Genomic DNA, 22586 nt, shown 5'->3' on the forward strand with positions numbered 1-22586 from the left:
AAGATATATTACTTCATCAAGTTTTGCAGGAAAATAATCAAACTATAAAAAGAAATCAAAATTGTTGATGAAATGATGAAAGAGGAATTGAAGAAGAATTTACTTAACATTATGATTTTGTTTGTTTTTTTTAGCATCAATGGTACCACCATCATTTATACAGAGACCACAGACACAGACTGTAAAGGAGGGAAAACCTGTTCGCTTCACAATTCGTGTGGCTGGACAACCTCCCCCAGAAATCACATGGTACAAAGATGGATCTAAGATCACAAGTTCACCAGACTTTGAACTTGTCCAGGAAGATGATATACACTCTCTGTGCATCCCTGAAGTATTCTGTGAAGATGCTGGACAATATACTGTTGAAGCTAAAAATCCTGCTGGACAAACTCAATGTACAGCTAATCTTAGGATTGAAGGTAGGCATTTAAATATTAGTGGCTTGCAACAGAGACGTGATCAGTGTTATTTATCAGAATTACCTTGTGTCAGCACTTTGTAAACACTATGATCTAATATCATATGAGGTTTTTAATTTAAATAGCTTTCATAATTGATAAGAATTTTTGCAGTATTTTTTTTAAATCATGATACTTTTTTTTTTAACAATTTTTGTAATGTGTTTTTAACTCGGGATATGCCTATTTACTTAATGATACAGAATGTGTTCACCTCATATGTGGTTTGTTTTTGTCAAACAGCACTTGCATGATATGAAATTTCTGTGATTTGTCAACATAAAGTAAGATATAAAAAAAAAATCTGAAAAAAATTCTGTTTGTAACCATCTTCAGTTATTAGTAAAATAAGTATTAATAACAAAGAATATGTGGTTACAGTTCCAATGGAAGAATCAGTTCCTGATAAACCTCAGCCTGTAACTGAGGAGAGATTTGAGCCTAAGCGAGCTCCAGCAGCACGATCTGCTCCAGAGGAGCCAACACCTAAAGTCAGGAAACTACAACTCCCATCAGACTTTGTTAAGAAGACAGAATCTCCACGTGAAGTATCACCTCGTGACCAGAGGTACAGAGAAGAAGTTAAAATGGAAATGGGCAGGAAACCAGATATGCCTACCTACGAGCAAACCTTCAGACTACCTGCTGGAGAACCAGTACAAGTTACACCTAAACAGAAACCAAGATTTACTCAGGTTCATTTATGTAGATTATTTTCTTCATACAAAATAAACAAAAAAAAAATGCTATTTGTAATTTCATTAAATATTTTTTGAACACATATTATTTTTATGATATATATCATATATTCAAGTTAGTTAAGTCAGATTTCCTGTATGCATGATTTGATATTTGTTACCAGGGTTTCCCCTGGGTCAATTATTTTTTCGCCACCTCTTTCGCCAAAACAATATATTTTTCGCCACTTTATTATTTTTTTCGCCATGTGACACAAATATATCTTTCTTTTGAATCCCCCACTCAAACCTAAATAAGATTACTTTGCCTCATTGCTGTCTAAGACTATTCTCTAAAACTATTCTTACAGTCTGTATTGTAATAAATAAATGCTAAACATTTACCTTATAAAAAAGAACTGTATAGGGAAAATTGATTATATTTTGAACAACTTTAAAAGAAGGGGGCCACTTACTTTTGAAATTAAAGAAGATATAAATCCTGGAATATAAAAAAATCTTGGTTACCTGAAAGATGTCACAGTTCTTTGGGAAAGTTTTAAAAAAAATAATAACATGTGTTCTTTTGTACTAAGAAGTGTTTTTTACAACAAAACAAAAAGTTTTTTTATCACATGACATTGATCCCTTATGTAAGGTGTAGTCATAACATTGAAGGGTTATTTTCATTCGAGGGGTTGTTCCCAACCTATTGAATATAATAAATAAATTTCTTCATAACGACAGTTTTTTTTCTAGACCATCGTAAATACATGTGTAAGTAAAACTATGCTTGAAACACGTGTGTCACTGAGACTTTAAAGTACCCACTCAAATCAATTATCAATATCAAAGTTTTAAATTAGAGACCTTTCTTGCTTTTGAACATTTTTCTTCATGTTTTCTTTTCTGGACTATCATTAAAAGAAGGAGAGGAGTCGTCAAAATTTTGCTTCAAACATGTACGTTGAAAGTGGTTAATTGATCCTTTTAGTGACATGTAACGAACGCCATTCAACCATATTATTTGTCATTACAATCAAAACATTTATTAGTTAGTCCTTTGATCTCGATAGGCATCAAATGCAATCAGCTGATTATTGTTTTTCTGTCAAAATCTTAACGAGTTCAAGGTGAATTCCGAGCATTGTCTGACCAGGTAAAGACTGAGAAATCCGAAAAAAAGTAAACAAACAAGATGGTTGAAAATAAATCGTTATATATATATATTTCTTTCGCCAAATTCTTTCGCCAATGAGGAATTTTAATCGCCACAATTATTATTTATTCGCGAAAATGGCTACCGCCAGCGGAAACCCTGTTTGTTACCAGTTTGGATGTCAACTATTTAACAAAACTATATTTTAATTACAGCCACTACAGAACAAGAATGTAGACCAAGGTGAGCCTGTTGTATTTGAAGCTCGTGTCGAAGCTCATCCAGAACCTATTATTAAATGGTACAGAGATGATGTTGTTGTCAGGAGCTCTCCAGACTACGAGATAACTTATGACAATGGAGTGTGCAGACTTAGCATTGCTGAGACCTTCCCAGAAGATTCTGGTGTGTTCAAGGTTATTGCTACCAATGCTGACGGGTCAGATACAACACAGGCTAAACTACAAGTTCAAAGTAAGTCAGAATTTTTATCATTGATCCAAATAATTTTTTTTCCATAAAAACTGTGCATGTCATTGTTCATACGTAAAAAAAAAAAATAAACAAACAAAAAGCACTACATGTTCCTTAAATTTATATATTTTATGTATTATATGATTTATAATTTAATTTTGGATGTAACACGTCTTCTGATTGGCTGACATTATTTTGTTATCAGCCCATAGACAGAATTTAGTCATGTGACTGTGACGTCATATACGTTTTTTCATGGTATTCTACGGTTTAAAATGGATTTTAGAATTAAATTATAAGAAATGACTGTAATATTTTTTCTGTCTATTTAAAATAACAAAAATAACAAAAAAAATGTGGCGCACACTGTTAAATAACCCGCTACGCGCATTATTCAGTGTGCACCAAATTTTTATGTTATTTCTTCATAGACAGAAAAAATATTACAGTCATTCCTTAAATAATATGTATTGCACATCATTGTTGTTTTTGTTTAACTTTACCACTTTTTACTAACATTCTGTTAAACAAATGATGTAAATATTTCTGACTGACGTAATTAAGGTTTGATTGCACTGTTCTACTTCAGGATCACCAATCATGTCACCAGTGAGTGAAGCATTCAAGGCAGACAAAGCTCCAACAAGGGAGGAGAGAATTCCATCCCCCATTGAGCCTGAAGCTCCTCGCTTTACACAATTACCACAAAACCAAAAACTTAAAGAAGGCACCAATACAGTTTTTGATTGTACTGTAACTGGTAAACCTTTCCCAGATGTATCCTGGAGAAAACGGGGATTCCCAATCAGGGTTAGCCAAAGGTTTGTATACCTATTCAAATTGAAGACACTGGAATAGTGTAAAGTACAATTTTCATTGGAAACAATGTTATCATAATAATTTTTCCTCAGGTGTTATGAAAAGAACCAAGACTTTCAAAATAGTATGAGCCACTAATTATAGGGCAGGTTTTTAGAAATTTGAAAGATAAAGGATTATTGCTAATGTTACTTAAATATGTTTTATTTGCCACTATTTGGAAAAATCAATGATAAATGTGATAATCTAGGAAATTTTATGTACTTTTGGTCATCTTTTGATATTTTAAAAGTGTGTTTAAAATTTGTCCAGATATAAATGATTGGTTGATATTTTGCAGATACAGGATAACAATAGATGAGAATACAGGAAGAATAACTCTGACTATTGTCAATAGTAAACCTGATGATGTAGGACAGTACACATGTACTGCTGTTAACTTGATGGGACAGACAGACACCACAGCCACACTTATACAGCCAGAAGGTAAGACAAACTTATACCATCTGAAAGTAAGCCACACTTATACCATCTGAAAGTAAGCCACACTTATACCATCTGAAAGTAAGCCACACTTATACCATCTGAAAGTAAGCCACACTTATACCATCTGAAAGTAAGCCACACTTATACCATCTGAAAGTAAGCCACACTTATACCACCTGAAAGTAAGCCACACTTATACCACCTGATGGTATAATATACAATGCTTAACTTTTACTTTGTAATTTACTGTATGCCTCATTAGGTGCACTTATACAACTATATAGAAGATAATAGTTGACATTAGGAAATTTTTATGCCCCACCTAGGGGCATTATGTTTTCTGGTCTGTGCGTCCGTCCGTCCGTTCGTTCGTCCGTCCGTTCGTTCGTCCGTCCGTCTGTCCGTTCGTTTGTCCGTCCGTCTGTCCCGCTTCAGGTTAAAGTTTTTGGTCAAGGTAGTTTTTGATGAAGTTTAAGTCCAATCGACTTCAAACTTAGTACACATGTCCCCTATGATAAGATCTTTCTAATTTTAATGCCAAATTAGAGTTTTTACCCCAATTTCACGGTCCACTGAACATTGAAAATGATAGTGCGAGTGGGGCATTCGTGTACTGAGGACACATTCTTGTTTCATTTGTTTTCAACTGAAATTGTCAGCTGAAAATAAACTACCAAAGTTGAACTAAAAAATGAAAACATTTTGAAATACTTTGAATCAAGTTCATAAATTTAGAAATTTAGCTTTCCAAAGCTTTTATAGATTCTAAATTTTGTTTACAGAAAAAATGGCACCACCACCTCCAGCACCAAAGACATGGCAACCAATGGTTACTGAGCAACCATTAAAACCATGGCAACAACAGCCAGAGATGACACAGCAGCCAACTAGACCATGGTACCAGCAGCCAGATGTCACACAACAGCCGGTCAAACCGTGGCAACAACAGCAAGAGATGGCACAACCTCGTAAACGATCAGACTTCTTTGTTCCAAGATCTGAAAGAAATCTTGAGACCAACATACAATACAGACTATCTCAGGAAAGAGAAGTTCCTATTGTAACATCTACTTTGGTATGTACATTGTCATTTTATTTGATATCTGCAAAAATATAATGATTTCATCAAATCAGCAGAATTCTTAAAGATTTCATTGCATATAACAGAAAAGATGTTGCAGAATGTTTGTGCTTGAAAATGTATGACTTCATTTAAAAATAATTTAATGTTATTTGTTGATTCATTTTTTGTTTCTTTGTTCAAGTTTTTAATTTGAATTATTATATTTTGACAGGAATTTACTCCAACTGGATTTGAACAAAGTTTGATGCAGAGACAGTTTTACAAAGAAGGCCATATCAAATTCTCTAGTGAGACTGAAACATCTGAGTATGAATCTGATGTAACAACAGACAGAGTACAACCAAGTGCTCCTGCACCACCTAAAATAGTGCAGGAACTTAAAGATTTTAGATTACTTGAAGGATCTGATGCAACATTTGTTTGTCGCATCACAGGAAGACCACGTCCAAAAGTAGCTTGGTATAAAAATGGCCAGAGAATAAAACGTAGCACTCGTTACGAGATGAAATATAATAAAGATGGCTACAGTACATTACGCATCAGAATGGCTTTACCAGAAGATGCTGGACATTATACAGTACTGGCTGTGAACTCTTCAGGAAAGGACACATGTTCTAGTGAACTGTATGTTGATAGTATAGGAAATATTGATTCAACATCATTTGTTGGAAAGGAAGCCTTAGACAAAATTCTTGGAGTGTAAGTGTCATAACAATAATATTTATTATAAAAAACTATTAATTTTAATTTGTCAGAAATCTTGAATTAGACATATTTTGTCACCACTAGTTGTTTCATATAGTTGTATGTGTGGTATAGATCAAGACATTGGTTTTTTAATTTAAAAATTTCCTATTTGTATTTTATTGCTTACTATAATTCATGAGTTTTTGCTAATTGTTGAATTCAATTGGGTAAGAGCCTGTTTGTTCTCACTCCTTTAATATGGGTATAATTTAGAATTCAATACATTGAAATGTGCCTTGCAGCTCATAGTATACATTTGTGACTAATGAATTTATATTTTATATTTATTGTTCTGCATGCATCAATTGGATTAAAAAATTTAATAATAATAAAAATCTTTTTTTTAATTTTCAGTGACAAAGATAAGGACAAGCGCCCTGAAGAAGAGGGAGGCATCATGGAGGCCTTATCTAGACCTCTGTTTAAGAAAGTCCCAGAGGACCGTGAAGTTAGAGAGGGTAACACTGTTAGATTTGATACCCTTGTTTCTGGACGTCCAGCTCCAGAATTGACATGGTACAGGGATGATGTACAAGTTCACAATGATGACCAACACAAGGTGAGAGGTTAACAGTAATGACCATAGAAATGTCAATTCATCTCAATAGAATATAAAAGATGGTATATTAAAATTATTCAAATCCAAGTTTGGTCAGGTGAAACAGCATGATTTAGGGTTACTGTACCTAAGTTTTAAAGTTATATAAAGTCTTCAATGATGAACAATGGAAATTTAACTTTACAACTAGATCAGATCTTTAAGTAGGAAAGGAAACGGACAACTAATTATTAAAAGAAAAAAATACAAACAACACTCTGGAAAACATCAGAAAAAAAACTCAAAGACTAAGCAACATAATGTTAAGGAAATAATTAAAAGCAAATTCTGAGAATAAATGTAAGACATAAAATTCATGATTTAAGAATGGAACTGTAAAAATTATAATGGAAAAGCATATAATAGTATATAATATGTTTTAACTATATCAATTATTTCTTGTAATAGATTGTTGTCAATGAAGATGGAGTGAACTCCCTGATCATTCTGGCTGCTTCCAGAAACGATTCCGGACATTATACATGTCTTGCTAATAACAAGGCAGGTGAAAACTCATTTACAGTGGAGCTTAAAATCCTGGGTAAGTTTCCTTTTATTATATTTTTTACTGATGTGATGTCAAAAACTTGTATCTACGCGTCAAGACATATTATTAGGGTAAATGAAAAGCACTAAATTGTAGATTGGATAAAATGAAGTAATTGAAAGATTGTGAGTATAGTTTAAAAATAGAATTTTCAATTTTAAATATAAAAGTAAATTGGTTTTAATCATCCCCATCTGATATTTTATAGAAAAAGAACAAATGCAACCACCCAGATTTGTAGAAAGGATACAAAACTTCAATATCCGTGAAGGTCAACCAGTAACCTTGAGATGTCAGGTGATTGGCATACCACAGCCAATGATAAGCTGGCAGAAGGATGGCAAGATGCTGATCCCAAACAAACCTTACAGGTAAGAATTTTTAAATATTAGCACATTGATTGTATTAAACATTAAATACATTTATGAAATAACATACTCCTAGTGAAAAAAGTGAACTACATCTTTGTAATGATAGATATTCAACTTTAACTTGTGTATCAATTGTTTAACACCAAAAACAACTTAATATTTAGAATTTGACTGATTTAATTTCGGGTATAGTTGATAAAAAATTCTTAGCAACATATTTCTTACAAAATTTTATGAGCTCACCCATTTACTGTAATTTTATCTAATACATTATAAAAGAATACATAATAACTAAACCTGATATTTGCTAGGATTGAGACAGAAGGGGGCAGATCTACACTGACCATTGATACAGTAGAACCATTTGATTCTGCCTGGTTCCAGTGTTCTGCTGCTAATGTGGCTGGAACAGCTACAACCAGAGGGAAACTGACAGTCAAATGTAAGTATTCATATCCTTGATGTGACAAAGGATGTGACAAAGGCTGACGATTGGTTGTATTACCGATGTTAAATGACTTAAATTTTTGCCTAATTGATGATGTGTTTTTAAAAGAAAGTGGAAAAGTTTTGTTGCTAAATTCAATGAATAAGACTACATTTGTATTATTTTTATTTTCAATGAAATAACTTGAAGAAATGTTTGTATATATGTCTGGAAATGGTTGACTATAGCATTTGGAAGTAAATGTTGTAATTGTAAGATTAATCATGACTATTTTTAGCTGAGGTTAAGAAACCAGAGCCAAAGAAGAAAATCACAATACAGAAGAAACAAGTTTCCCCAGTTAAAGAAGTACCAGAACCTGCTCCTAAACCTGTGGTCCTCAGGCCTACACCAAAACCACAGCCGATCACACCAAGGACAGACTCACCACCGTAAGTCAACATTTATATAATAGAAACTCATTTCGGGTGAGAAAAATAAAAATGACAACAGATTTTGGAATACATAAATCCCCCAAATGAGTTTGTTTTTTCTCAAAGGATGGATCCCAGTGGATCTGGTTTTGATTATACTATAGTTAAATAGGACAATGTTTTATCTGAGAATATTTGCCAATAATAAATATACTTTTGTGTTCTGTTCTATATTATACACAATGATCTATGGTAGTACAATATAGTAAGAAATTCTTGCATTTTGTACATGAATGAGATGAAAGAATCATAAATACTCTTCATAAAATTAGTGTTTCTGTAATATAGTATGGTTACTGTGCTAAAAAGGCAAGCTTGTAAATTACATTGTACTTTGTAAAGTATCACTCATCTTATAATTAAAGAAAAGAAAGATGGGGTTAAATGTTATAGCAATACATACTTATCATATGTTGAGTAAACAAAGAGTAGCTGAAAATAGATCATTGAAACTGTTCTTTCTTGTCTATGTAAAATAAGGACTTGTCCTGTCTTTGCTTCTGAAATTATTGAAAGAGCAGTCAGCAAAAGAAGATCTCATCTTTTTCAGCTTTTAAAAATTTGCTCTTGTTTCTTCTAATCCTTGTTTCCTTTTGACAGACATTATGACATCCAGAAGGAGGGCTTTGTACAACAGATTTCCTATGTAACAGAGGGCGCTAGTGCTACTCTTAGACTGGTTCCTGATGAGGAAGCTAAGAGGTTACTATTGTTGTTTGGCATGATCTGGATTCCTGTTTTGTCCCTGACTGTTTGTTTTCATCCATGTTTGCCTTTCAGTTGGATTCTGATATTTCTGTTGAATGCTAGTGATTTGTGTTGTTATGGTAGTTTATTTGCATGTATTTGAGTTCTGATTACAATTTGAAAAGAAAAAGAAAAAATGATCTTAAATGGAAATATGTTTCGTGATGGAATAGAAGAAAGGCATTAAAAATATGAATCAAATGAAGCAATAGAGAAAATCATGTTGGACTTTTCCAAAAGTTGTATAGACTATATTGTAGACTTATTTTGCAATTCAAGCCTGCTATTTTAAACCAAACCCAAATTCACCTTTTTGTGAAAGTGACCTTGAAAAGGAAGATGTTTAACATGTATGAACAGTTTCGTTAACAGCATGTTAGATTGTCTAAGATTCCCAATGTGTAATGTGAACTTGAAAAATAGGTAAAATAATTTAACCCTTAGTCCTCTAACCCTGTACAGAAAGTCTAGTCTAGTTTTCTTCAATACTGTGAAATCGGACTCTGAGTTAGTTAAACTAGTTAAACTGATAAGGTCAAGAAAATATGTCTTTGGCAAAGATCGTAGAATTAATTTTAACATTTTTGATTACTAATGAATGACCTGCTTGGAGAAGATTTGTCACAAACAAAACTAATAAAGATATTCTTCCTGAACCTGATGATAGAATTTATAACAAAATCTTAAAATTTAGCTATGAATATTGCTTTTATTTAGTAAATTAATAATAATTTCTTTACTAATGAATGATCTGCTTGGAGATGTTTTTGTTGAATTTAGTCAACAACAGAAAACTAATTGAGATGCAAGTTCTCTAATGTAAGATATTAAGTAAATAAAATAAAAATATTTTAAATAACATTTAGAATAAGATTTTATTATTTAACTTAAACTTTCACCCATATTTGAAAATCTGAAATGTTTTTAGATGAATATTTGTAAAATTTACGACAAATACTTTCTGCATAAATAATGTCTATAGTTCATCATTTTAGGATTTCTCTGTAACAGTAACTTTCTTATTTATCAATTAAACTATTTTTTAGGACAAATAGATATGAAATTTATTAAAAGAATATTTTCAAGTAATTTAAAAATCCGTGTTTTAGAATGTTAAGTGATACTGAGCCAATGGAAACTGCTCCATCTCAGAAGTTTATTGAACAATCACCATTGGCACCACCAAGACCACCACCACCAACACCAGCCACAATGTCGGCTGAATCATCACCTATACCCAAACGAAGAAGGTTAGACAAATTTGATGTAGCTAGAAAATGCCATCATTAAATTGTTTAAACTAAACTAAGAAAACTCATAATAAAATATGGTTCTTGAATATTTTATGAAAAACAAAATCCAAGTTACATTATACTATATATTTGTATTTATCCTTCCTTTTTCAATTCAACACTTTTTATCCGTTTTCTCTTCTGTTTTTTTGTGTGCTTTTTCCTATTAGCATGGGATTTTATTGAAATATATATCAATACAATTTAAGATTGCCAAAAAATGGAATAAGTTATATTGAATTATAGTTAGAAGTATTTTGTAATATAATTGTAAAGGAAGAGAATCAATAACTAGAAGATGATGGATTTGTGCTTCTCTAATTTGATATTGAAGTTTTTACATTGTAATGGAAAGTAAAGTCTCATTGAAATGTATATTTTTTGAAAATTCAATTCTTGACTGGTATGAAAATGATATTTTTTTCCTCTCAGACTTGGAGCTAAGCCCCTTGAGGAAAAGGTAAGCCCTGCTTGGGCCCCTCGACCTCAAGCTCCTCCTCCTCAAGCAGAACAGCCAATGGAGGTTGAGGAAGAGCTAATGCCTCAGTCAGTGGCTGATGCCAAGAGAATGTTTGAGACACCAGAAGAAGCAATACCACCAGCGAAAGCAGCTCCAGTCCATAGGCCAACACAACCAGCTCCTAAACACAAGGTGCCAGAAAAGAAACCAACCAAAAAGAGAGTAAAACTACCAAGTCCTCCAAGGTTAATCTCTTTTTATCTGCATGATAAACAATTGCAATGTTCAAGTTTATTAAAAAGGATGTAATTGTAAACAAAACTTTGTTGTTTTATACTAAGTGTATATGACTAGCAAGTTTACACTTTATACTCTGAAAATAGAATTATAATTTTCATTATCTTTTTCTTTTCACTTGTAATAAAATCTAAAACTAGCTGGTTTTCTTTGACTTTAGTTATGAAATAGAAAGAGAAGGACCAGTACAGGAAATCAACTATGCCTCAGAAACAGAATCAGGATATTTACGTTTTGTATCTGAGGATGAATTGGACACTCCTAGGAAAATAATACCAGCACAAAAACCTGTACCAGCACCACAACGTAAACCTGTACCAGAAAAGAAAATGGTATCTGAGCAAAAATGGGTACCAGAGAGGAAATTATCACCTGAACGTAAACCAGTACCAGAACAGAAACTGTTACCAGAAAAGAAACCAGTAGCAGAACATAAGCCAGCCAAGAAAAGAGTCAAATTTCCATCTCCTCCAGGGTTATTATACTACTTCACTGCATGCTTCCTGTTCATACATCTTTAACAATTATCAAGAGAAAGGATTTTCAGAAATATCAATTAAATTAATCTTTATCTAAAAAGTGTTAACAAAAAAGTTAAATTAAATTTTTTAATGAGATCAGTTTGATATGATTAACTTTTAAAAAGTTAACTTTGAGTCAAAATTGAATTTTTTTCATTCTGATGAAAACCCAAAATTATGAAGACAATGAAATGACAACTGCTAATGTTATTTTACTAGTTATGAGATTGAGAAGGAAGGACCTGTACAACAGATAAGTTATGCCTCCGACACAGAATCAGGATATCTACGTCTAGTGTCAGAGGATGAATTAGACAGATCAAGGTACACTGCATGATATCTGTTGATACAGCATGGTGTTCTAAATAAAAACCATAAATACATAATTTGTCGAAAAAATACTGAGTGATAGTTAATATTAGAATTGTTCCATATTAGCTTTCAAAGAAAGAAAATTGAAATGAAATCACTTAGGTTAGGTTTATTTTATTTATACATACTCCAACTGGTACAACCAGAAATTAGAAATGAATTAAAAGAGAAAAAGAGGGAGGAGTAAAAAGACATATTTATTATGTAAACTATATATTGACACTATAATTATCTTAAACAGTCCTATTGACCTCGAAAGAATGGCCCCTGATGAATATCCAGAGGAAGAAAGGTTAATTGAGATATCATATTTTGAATGTGCAAGCTGAATTTATATAATAGTTGCACTAATCAGCTGAACAAATATTAATTTAGCGTCTGTTCTCTTGACTTGAATATTAGCTGTATTTGTAGCTTCTTAAATTGTTTGGCTTACGTAAGGAAATAACTAAATAGCTACAATGGAAAAATAGTTAGCTAGTGTATGTTACTCATAACCATGTAATGTGGACTAGAATTGCTGTAAGTTTCTGTGTTGTAAAAGCATGAAGAAACTGAAAACTTACAAAAATAATGATTATTGAATGTAGGATAATAAATGGACCAAGAGGCAGCTCCTTTAAATGATTATTTGTTTCATTTTAAAACAGCGAACAGTTTTACCTCCATTGTGTGCTTTTTTTTATAAAGAAGAGATAATGACAAGGGGGATAGATTTAACTGTCAAAATCAACTGGTGATAAACTTTTCAGAGTTCAACACAGAACAGAGAAAAGAATGTTTTTGGAGGCATCTAAGATGCCAAAGCTAGCTCCAAAGCCAGTTAGGTTCATAAAGAGGCAAGAAATAGAGGAAAACATTCCACTTAAAGCTTCTTCATTACCACCAGAAACTAAACCGAAACCGACCCTTAAAAAACCTTCTGCAGCACCCCAGGTACCAAAGGTTAAACATGTAGTAAGGATTCAACCCCCAGAAGGTTACCAGTATACTGATTCTGATAGGTCAGTTCTTTTGTGTTCTGAGATGTTCCTTTTTGCAGTGAAATGTTTTGAAACCCTCCTTGTGAAGTGATTTTATGTTATGGTAAAAGGTTTACCTAGTTGATAAACCAATGAAAGCTCACAGGTCTCACTTTCATTTGAAACTTAATGTCCCTATTTTACCTGGCATGATCATTGGTTGAAAAAAGTAACAATTTGGTTTGTTTCTAAGTGTTACATTGATTTAGACCTTGTTGTTTTTAAACTGAATTTGATTGTAATGTTGTGTAATTGATCAATCTGTCCTTACCTTTGACTAACAAGCATGATGGACATTTAAATCTGAACTTATGACTTGGAATGCCATTATACATTTAGACCTAACATGTAGTGGGAATGATGTGTCTTAGATAGGTTGTGTGCTCCTAAATCTGAACTGTTATATGTTATTTGGTTAATTTATAAATATTGTACATCATTTGTTGAGCTTAGCAAGTACAAAATGTAATAGTTTATTTGAACTCATGGCTATTGATAAAGGAAAGATATTTTTTACATTTTCTGTCTGATCTCTGTTTTTCTTTCTCACTTATTTAATGAATCCTGCAAAACTTATTGCTAGAATGTTGGTTTTATAAAAGTTGTGATCGTTTGCTCTATATTGAAAAAGGAATATGATTTACGATTTAAAAATATGTGCCAATGTAACAGGAATAATTTCAATATCCCATAATGCTTTGTAGTCATTATGAGATCCGTGAAAGAGGACCAGTCCAAGAGATACATTATGTCTCTGATACTGAAGCTGGTACCCTAAGACTTGTACATACTACTGAGGATGAATCTGACAGGTAGGGGTGTGACATGTTGAACAGCATGTTTAATAGGGTCTTCCTTGTAATAGAACTTTATCATGTTAATGTTACAAAAAATACTTTTTAGCATGAATAGCAGGAAGAATCCACTTAAGTTTTGAGAAACACTAGAGACTTAACTTAATACTATAGTATGACTTAGATTTTGACAAACACTATAGACTTAACTTAATACTATAGTATGACTTAGATTTTGACAAACACTATAGACTTAACTTAATACTATAGTATGACTTAGATTTGTAATACATAAATCTGTATCAGTTTTGTTTAACTGTATGTTGTTTAAAAATTCAGTCATTAGAGTTATCCCTTATTTTTCTACAAATACATTTTGTCTGAAAAGAAATAGTTCAAAAGTACTTGAAAATGTAAAGATTTTTGTTGTTTCTACAAAAACTGATGAAATTTTTAGAAATGATGACTTACAACCACCACATCAGCCAGAGATACCATTCTCATTACAGACCAAATATGAACAAACAAGGTGAACTATTGATCATTTTAAAAATTCTAATTTTTCTTTTAATTGAAATCACCCTTTTAAAAAAGAAATTAGTTGACAACTATGTGGAAAAGTATGAATGCCTTAGAGTTTTTGAATTGATTTTTTTTTAGTCAATAGATAATTAACAAGTTTAATTTATATAGTGGACTAATGAATTAGTTAATGCATGTGATGTTTAAAGTAAAAATTTTATATAGAAAATACTTTATTTCACTCTTTTTATTCTGATTTAATCTAGAAACATATATATGTAGATCTGTAGTTAATGTTTTTACTTACACTATATAGGTATAACAAACCATTGTCTCCGAGGGAGAAAAAGAAAGCCAAGAAGCCTTCACCACCAAAGGAACAGATTCCAAGGTCTGAGTTACTCCCCTTTACATCAAAACTTTCTACCCAATCTATAATTTAGTCATTGCCCTTTCAAACAAAAAAATGTTCGTCTTTTAATTTATTTTTAAATGTGTGCGTTAAATTTTTTATATTTGATATTTCTTTAGCATGTTGTTTTTTTACACACAATTTAGTTACCATTTCACTGTAAATCTTAACTTCTAGTAAAGCCTTGCATGTTATTTTGACTAGTAGATTAGACATAGTCTGCATTTAAATTTAGAAAGCACCTGAAAAATAATTATTAATAACTGTTTAATAAAATAAAATCACTGTCAAGAATTTTGATAAAATTGATATATATTTTATGTCTAGAGATGCACAAGTTAAAAAGTATATAATTTATAAATTTGCAATTTAAATAATTAAAAAAGAAAAATAATGACAGTTATTTTATTTTATAGTATTCAATATTGTTTCTTATACTATTTTACTGATATTGTAGCCAAGAGACTTATCCCCCTTGGATGGTTTCTAAGGAGACAAAACTTGACCAATCAGTGACAGTTACTGGCAGGCATAAAGCCCCAGAAATAACAGACAAAACATATCAAACATCTTTATCAGTTACAAAATCAGAAGATGAAGACACGTCATCACCATGGGCTGCGACTGATACAACTATTAGGAAACAGACAGTCGTCACTAGTAAGAAAATAGGACCAAAACCTTTTGACAAAACATATACAGTATCATTAGATACCCAAGGGAGACAACCAGAAGAAGGACGCCCTGACGAAGTTGATTCTAGTACCCATCTACCATGGATTAAAGATACTACAGTTCAGCAAACTACCACAATCACAGGGGAAAGAAAAGTACCAAAACCTTCAGACAAAAAATATGAAACTTCAGTTATAGTGGCTAAGAAACCAGTGCAATCAAAGAAAAAGCCTGGTGTAAATTTACCCCCATGGGTCAAGGACACTGAAGACAAAACTTATGAAACATCAGTCACAGTACCAAAGAAACCAGTGGAACTGAAGGGAAAACCTCATATAGATTTCCCTCCTTGGGTCAAGGAAACTCAAATTAAACAAACTACTACTGTAATGGAAGAAGGTAGGAAAGGACCACAGCCAACAGATCAGTATGAAACATCAGTCACAATACCAAAGAAACCAGTTGAATTACAGAAAAAACCTCATATAGATTTCCCACCATGGGTAAAGGAAACTCAAATTAAACAAACTACTACTGTAATGGAAGAAGGTAGGAAAGGACCACAGCCAACAGATCAGTATGAAACATCAGTCACAATACCAAAGAAACCAGTTGAATTACAGAAAAAACCTCATATAGATTTCCCACCATGGGTGAAGGAAACTCAAATTAAACAAACCACAACTGTAATGGAAGAAGGTAGGAAAGGACCACAGCCAACAGATCAGTATGAAACATCAGTCACAATACCAAAGAAACCAGTTGAATTACAGAAAAAACCTCATATAGATTTCCCACCATGGGTAAAGGAAACTCAAGTAAAACAAACCACTACTGTTATGGAAGAAGGTAGGAAAGGACCACAGCCAACAGATCAGTATGAAACATCAGTCACAATACCAAAGAAACCAGTTGAAATACAGAAGAAACCTCATATAGATTTCCCTCCATGGGTAAAGGAAACTCAAGAAAAACAAACCACTGCTGTTATGGAAGAAGGTAGGAAAGGACCACAGCCAACAGATAAGTATGAAACATCAGTCACAATTGAAACAAAGCCTGATGAAACAATCAGTCAATCTGGACTTACCTACCCACCATGGGTCAAAGAAACAGATGACAAAACATATGAATCATCAGTCACTGTCCCAAAGAAACCAGTTGATTTGAGGAAAAAGGTTCATATAGATTTCCCACCCTGGGTGAAGGAAACTCAAATTAAACAAATTTCTACTGTTATGGAAGAAGGTAGGAAAGGACCACAGCCAACAGATCAGTATGAAACATCAGTCACTGTTGAAACAAAGCCTGATGAAGCAATCAGTCAACCTGGACTTACTTATCCCCCATGGGTTAAAGATACAAAAGTTGACAAAACTGTCACACAAGAAAGAGTGCCCTATAAACCAATCGAGGAACAGTACAAAACCTCTTTGACAGTCAGTAAAAAACCAGAGGGAAAAAAGAAACCAAAGGTCCAGTATCCACCATGGATGAAAGATACAGAGATTGACAAGACAGCAACTATTACTGCTGAAAAGAAAGTTTGGAAACCGATCGAGAAAAAGTTTCAAACATCTGTTACAACTGTTCCTCAGATAGAAACACAGCAAAAACCTGTAGAGCAATATCCACCATGGGTTGTCAGGGATACAGAGGTTGATAAAGTGACATCTGTCACGTCTGAAAAGAAAGTTTGGAAACCAATGGAGAAAAAGTTTCAGACATCAGTAACAACTGTTCCTCAGACTGAAAACCAACCTGAAGAGCAATATCCACCATGGGTTGTCAGGGATACAGGGGTTGATAAAGTTACATCTGTCACGTCTGAAAAGAAAGTTTGGAAACCAATGGAGAAAAAGTTTCAGACCTCTGTTACAACTGTTCCTCAAGTCCAAAGTAAACCAGAGGATGAATATCCACCATGGGTTATCAGGGACACAGAGGTAGATAAGACTGTGACAGTGTCAGCCATAGGAAAACAAACAAAACAAACAGATGAAACATATCAAACATCTGTTACTGTTAAAGGCAAGGGAAAATACCCAGAAGAGAAAAGAGAAGTGACTGAAAAGAAAATTCAACTGTTTCCAGGACCTCTCCAGAAAGGGATTGTTCTGGCAGAGAAAAAATTAATAGTACCACTTGTGCCACCAAAGCCAGGAAAATCTACTGACACAGATACACGAGTAATGGCTGCTGAAAAACCAGGTGGCATTGGAGTATATGAATCTGAAGAAACAACTAGAACTGTTCTTGAGAAATTTCCTATAGTTCCACCTAAACTTGTGATCCCAGTTGAAGAACTGAAACTTACTTTACCAGATTTAGACACAGAACCAGTTGTCTCCCCTTATCCTCAAGATGAAGAACTCATGTTACTTGAAGCTGTGTTTTCATCGCCATGGACACCTACAACAGATACTGTCCAAGAAGCTGTAATTAAACTTGAACAGAAACCCTACCTGAGGTTAGATATGAGTAGTTCTGCTAAATTTAGGCTGGTTTCCTGCTTTTATTGAGTGTTGAGCTTCTTTCCTGTTTGAAGAATGATGTAATTGATACTGCACTAGCAGACCAATTTGTCCACAGACAAAGTATGATACATTTCATTTCAAGATGGACTGACATGTAAGATTTCATTTGGAATTTGATATGTATCATATTTGTTTGTTCATAGTCAGTTTATATTTGTTGACAAAACAATGATTTGTGTATTTGAATTGATTTGACTTGATGAAATGGCTTCCAGGAGTTAAACTTTGTATGTGGAGTCTGTTGATGTATATGTAAATTTGAGTCTGATATTGTTATGATATTTTGTCTTTGCACTTTTTCTCCCTTATTTATGCATGTTTGTGTTTTGTTGGCATTTTTAATCTGAAATAGTTGTATTTTATTGTAGGGATGTTGTCTGTAATATCTGTAGAAAGATAAATAATGTCGGCTCTCTACCAAAAGGCTAGCACTTAATATTACTCATTAATGATTTATCTTTAATATTATTTGTCTTGTTGAAATGAATGATATTTTAGTTTTAGTATATTTTAATTAGTAAAAATTTTAATGAAAAAACATTATGATTTAGGACTTCTATTATTTGATAGTTGAAGGTTCTATTATTACTGACTATTTCAAAAACTTTAGTATTGACTTTCATGTTATTTTTACTTACAATTAATTAGCTTACAATTAACATTGCATGAATAAAGAATGATTTTATATGTGTTTTTTTTTTAATTATGCAGAAGATCACTGAGAATAAGGACACCAGTAATGAAAAAAATAGAAATCAGGTCTGATAGTCGTGATTTTTCCTCCCCCTCTCTCTCTCTCTCTCTCTCTCTCTCTCTCTCTCTCTCTCTCTCTCTCTCTCTCTCTCTCTCTGACTCTATCTTGTTCTATAACCAAAGTCAGTATGTATTTGTCTGATATTGAATAGATCGTTTTCTCAGTCTGATTTCTCCTACATTGTATTACCAAAGTCAGTATGCAGACCATACCCTCTTGATTTTCCTTGAAACAAAAGTCTGTTCCATGCATCTGACCTGTGTTGACAACTATTACCAAAATCAGTGTTCTATTAGTGTGGTTGTTTGACCGTTCTTGATATTTGACAACTTTATGTATTACCTTAAAGTTGGTTTTACATCTTGCATAGTTTGACATTTCATCTAACACTTTTTGTCATCCAAACTGTAATTTTTTCTGGATTCTTCAGCCAACCTTCTTTTTTTCTATACCTAAGTTTGAAATGATAACCATCCTTTATTTGATACAGTCTTTCAAAAATTGAAACATTTGTACTGTGAAAGCAGAAATATAAGTATTTATTATCATAAAATATTGTCTTTATTTCAATTTTACATTTTCTCAAAATATAATAATTTGACCATGACTTGACTTTTCCAATCTCTATATAAACCATTAAGTAAGCCCTGTCTTTGAAGATGCAATAAAATTTGTCTCAACACTGTCTCTAAAAAGTTGTGTTGACTTGTTTTATGCTATGGTAGTGCATGTTTTATATTGCTATTATTGTCCTTGCAGAAGAAAAAAAAAAACATTTTGAAATCAGATTTTACCATCTTTACTCTAGATTATGTCAGTTTTGTATATTTAAATATAAGTGTCAATTCAGTTCCAAACTTTAAAGTGGCCATATTATAGTTTGTCTAATACATATATATGTATTGTCTAGCCTTTCCTTCAGAAAAAAGGTTTATCCTTTAGCTTTGTTTTGTATTTGAAATAACAAAGTATTGGAAAACAGATATTTGCTATAGAAAGAGACTTGTGTCCAGTAAAAAGACTAATACTAATTAGACTAATACTAATACTAATCTGAGTATAAAAACTTAATATATTGATAACTTTTCTTTCTGTTACAGGGATCTGGACAGAGAAAGTGCTGTACGTGAATTCATTCGCCGTGAAGGTGAGACCCCAGCTGAGGAAGATATTTACACCAAAGATAAACAACAAGCACCTAAGTTTAAGACACCTCTCAAAGACTTGACAAACCTAAAGGAGAATGACAAAGCACACTTTGAATGCAAGTTAGCACCTTATGGTGCCCCTAAGATGAAAGTAGAATGGTTTAAAGATGGAGAACCTCTTCATCATGGTAGGTTTAGTGGAGTGACATTGGTTGAAAATGGTTGATAGATTACACATTTATATGTACTGTATTATATTATTACTTAAAAAGTAAAACACTATCTCAAATATTCCTGGACAGTACACAACCAAATCGATGGTTAGCCTCTGGAGCAGTTACGCCAGACTACTACTAAAATAGATGATCAAATAATGATTTAGCAATTCATGGTCCAGATATAATACTGACACAGTGAATCCTGTTTAGGACTGATCAGTTTAATTAGATCTTACAACTGTTCTGTCTGAAAAAGTTAAATTACTAGAAAATTATCATTATTTGTCCTATTACATGATTTTTTTCTTAGAGACTGCAAGATCTCATATTTATGCACATTTGAATAAAGTAGATGTGATTGGTCTCATTAAAGTTACCAAAGAAAAAAGTATGTCGCATTGATTGCTCTTGAAAGTTATATTGCTTCATATTTTTTCAGTTTTAATGCTCTTATGTGAGCAGGAAAATAGAAATATGAAAAAAAAACAACAAATAAATGATATACAAATATAGCCTTTGTATGAGGTCGATACAAGGATATATTGACCTGAAAGAAGTATATTGACTGAGGACGAAGTCCGAGGTCGATATACTTCTTTGGGTCGATATATCCTGTATTGACCTCATACAAAGGCTATATTTGATATATTATTAATTTCCGACCATGTTTGTATCAAAATCGTCATTTAGGTTTGTTGGAGCTTTATAGATTTTACATGATCCCCTTGACAATAACAACGTATTAGTTGTTATTTCATTTACTTTTTTTTGGAAATCTTATGTAGTAGGAGTTTTTTTTTCGTCAAATAATCGATCACAGATATCATTTTTTTCAAAACGTTAAACAATATCCTGAAATTCATTACATGACGTCACAAAGTATATTGGTTTTTAGATATTCTAAAAATAACTGTGCAATATGCTTTTTGCCGGTCGATATGCTTTTTGCTATCCGCCGTTTTCTCTCTACCTTTGAAAATATAGTTTAACATGTGACTATCCCTAAACGAATCAAATTTGTTAAGATATACGAATTAATAACATTGTATATTATTGCTTTACAGGTCACAGATTTAAACCATTGTATGACTTTGGCTTTGTTGTGTTAGACATTAAATATGTCTTCCCAGAAGATTCTGGAACTTATACATGTAAAGCTACCAACCAATATGGTCAAGACCAAGTGTCATGTGTTGTCAAGGTTAAAGGTAAGTGAAGGTTATAGTTTAAAATACCTTGATCAGGCACCTGATATAGTAGTTGTATGGCACCTAGTGCATGTGTTCATAACAAAATTGTATAATTATATCTTATTTATACTGACATTATTACATCCAGTTTACTATACCTAATATTTTGTATTGACTGAAAAATTAAACTGTTTCTTACTCTTTACATTATATGACACAGTCTTATGAACAAAGGACCACCTGAAAATCTATAAAAGAAAAAAAAAAACACATTTTGAAGAGAAGATATGTGAATATCTAACACACTGCACTACTATTTTTATAATATGACCAAATTATTTATTTGGTTTAATTTTTGGGGGCAAACAATTGATGAACATTTCTTTAGAAGAAAGTTTCAAACTGCCTCACTTACATTGTAAAACTCTGTAAACTGTTTCCATCCTGGGCAACATTCTTACAAAGCTATATATCTTTAAAGGCAAAAGAGCAGTTATTTCTGACACACAGTTGCCAGGAGAGGGCGCTATCAAACTACAAGAAATGGAGGAACACTGGAGAACGTAAGTATTTAACATCACCAATTATGTTCAGTTGTTGTAAAATAAAGAATTTAAAAAGCGGGTTGTTTTAATGCTGATAAAAGTGTAAAAAAATAACAGATGGTTCATCAAAGGCAATACATATGTTGAGAAAGCTTTCTTTATCTATAAAATTGTGTTTACAATTTGCTTTTAAAGTTAAGATAACAAGATAATGACAGACAGCACTGGACTTCTGTTCTGTGATAAAACATGATTGTAAAATATAAACTTTGATATTAATCTTTATTTGCCTACAGTCCTATGATACTAGATGAACAAGAATTACATGAACCAAAGAAGAAACGACACCCACCATCAATAGATCTCAAACCAGAACCCATAGAAGTTGCTGAGGGCGAACCAGCTAAATTCATGGTCAAAGTTAGTGGCCACCCACGACCTCGTGTCACATGGTGGGTCAACGAAACTCAGATCATGGCTGTAAGTATTCTAATCTAGAATTTGAATTTTGAAAAAATATAACAAGTTTAGGATCAAAATTTATGTATAACAATGTGGAAACACACTACTTATGTCCTACAAGAAGATGTTAATTGTATTGGTCACATTGATTTTTGTTGAGGTTTATATTTTGGAAATCAAGTACAAATTGTCTGTTATGAATTAAGAAATAATATTTTACAAGTGTTCAGTAGTCATTACTTGGAGTGTCATAAATTAAACATGTGTGGCATTA

General features: G+C 32.5%; 1 protein-coding gene across 21 annotated transcripts in view; it reads left to right on the forward strand.

Annotated features, from left to right (window-relative positions):
- LOC143058355 (uncharacterized) overlaps positions 1–22586 on the forward strand; it is a 295609-nt gene that overhangs the window by 66785 nt on the left and 206238 nt on the right. For 18 of the 21 annotated variants that reach the window (XM_076231837.1, XM_076231830.1, XM_076231829.1 and 15 more), the window contains 26 exons: positions 135–422; positions 843–1156; positions 2513–2771; positions 3361–3592; positions 3931–4076; positions 4859–5151; positions 5372–5859; positions 6262–6466; positions 6914–7046; positions 7261–7423; positions 7735–7865; positions 8149–8302; positions 8945–9046; positions 10201–10341; positions 10816–11088; positions 11301–11615; positions 11881–11985; positions 12786–13037; positions 13760–13867; positions 14307–14378; positions 14688–14762; positions 18707–18754; positions 19850–20085; positions 21180–21323; positions 21787–21868; positions 22147–22330. In XM_076231837.1, the coding sequence (XP_076087952.1) occupies positions 135–422; positions 843–1156; positions 2513–2771; positions 3361–3592; positions 3931–4076; positions 4859–5151; positions 5372–5859; positions 6262–6466; positions 6914–7046; positions 7261–7423; positions 7735–7865; positions 8149–8302; positions 8945–9046; positions 10201–10341; positions 10816–11088; positions 11301–11615; positions 11881–11985; positions 12786–13037; positions 13760–13867; positions 14307–14378; positions 14688–14762; positions 18707–18754; positions 19850–20085; positions 21180–21323; positions 21787–21868; positions 22147–22330 (4943 nt within the window). The remainder of the gene's footprint in view (positions 1–134; positions 423–842; positions 1157–2512; positions 2772–3360; positions 3593–3930; positions 4077–4858; positions 5152–5371; positions 5860–6261; positions 6467–6913; positions 7047–7260; positions 7424–7734; positions 7866–8148; positions 8303–8944; positions 9047–10200; positions 10342–10815; positions 11089–11300; positions 11616–11880; positions 11986–12785; positions 13038–13759; positions 13868–14306; positions 14379–14687; positions 14763–18706; positions 18755–19849; positions 20086–21179; positions 21324–21786; positions 21869–22146; positions 22331–22586) is intronic. The other 3 variants (XM_076231836.1, XM_076231842.1, XM_076231849.1) reach the window with 3 other exon arrangements.

This window comes from Mytilus galloprovincialis, chromosome 14 (assembly GCF_965363235.1).
Source record: "Mytilus galloprovincialis chromosome 14, xbMytGall1.hap1.1, whole genome shotgun sequence".
NCBI classification, from domain to species: domain Eukaryota; kingdom Metazoa; phylum Mollusca; class Bivalvia; order Mytilida; family Mytilidae; genus Mytilus; species Mytilus galloprovincialis.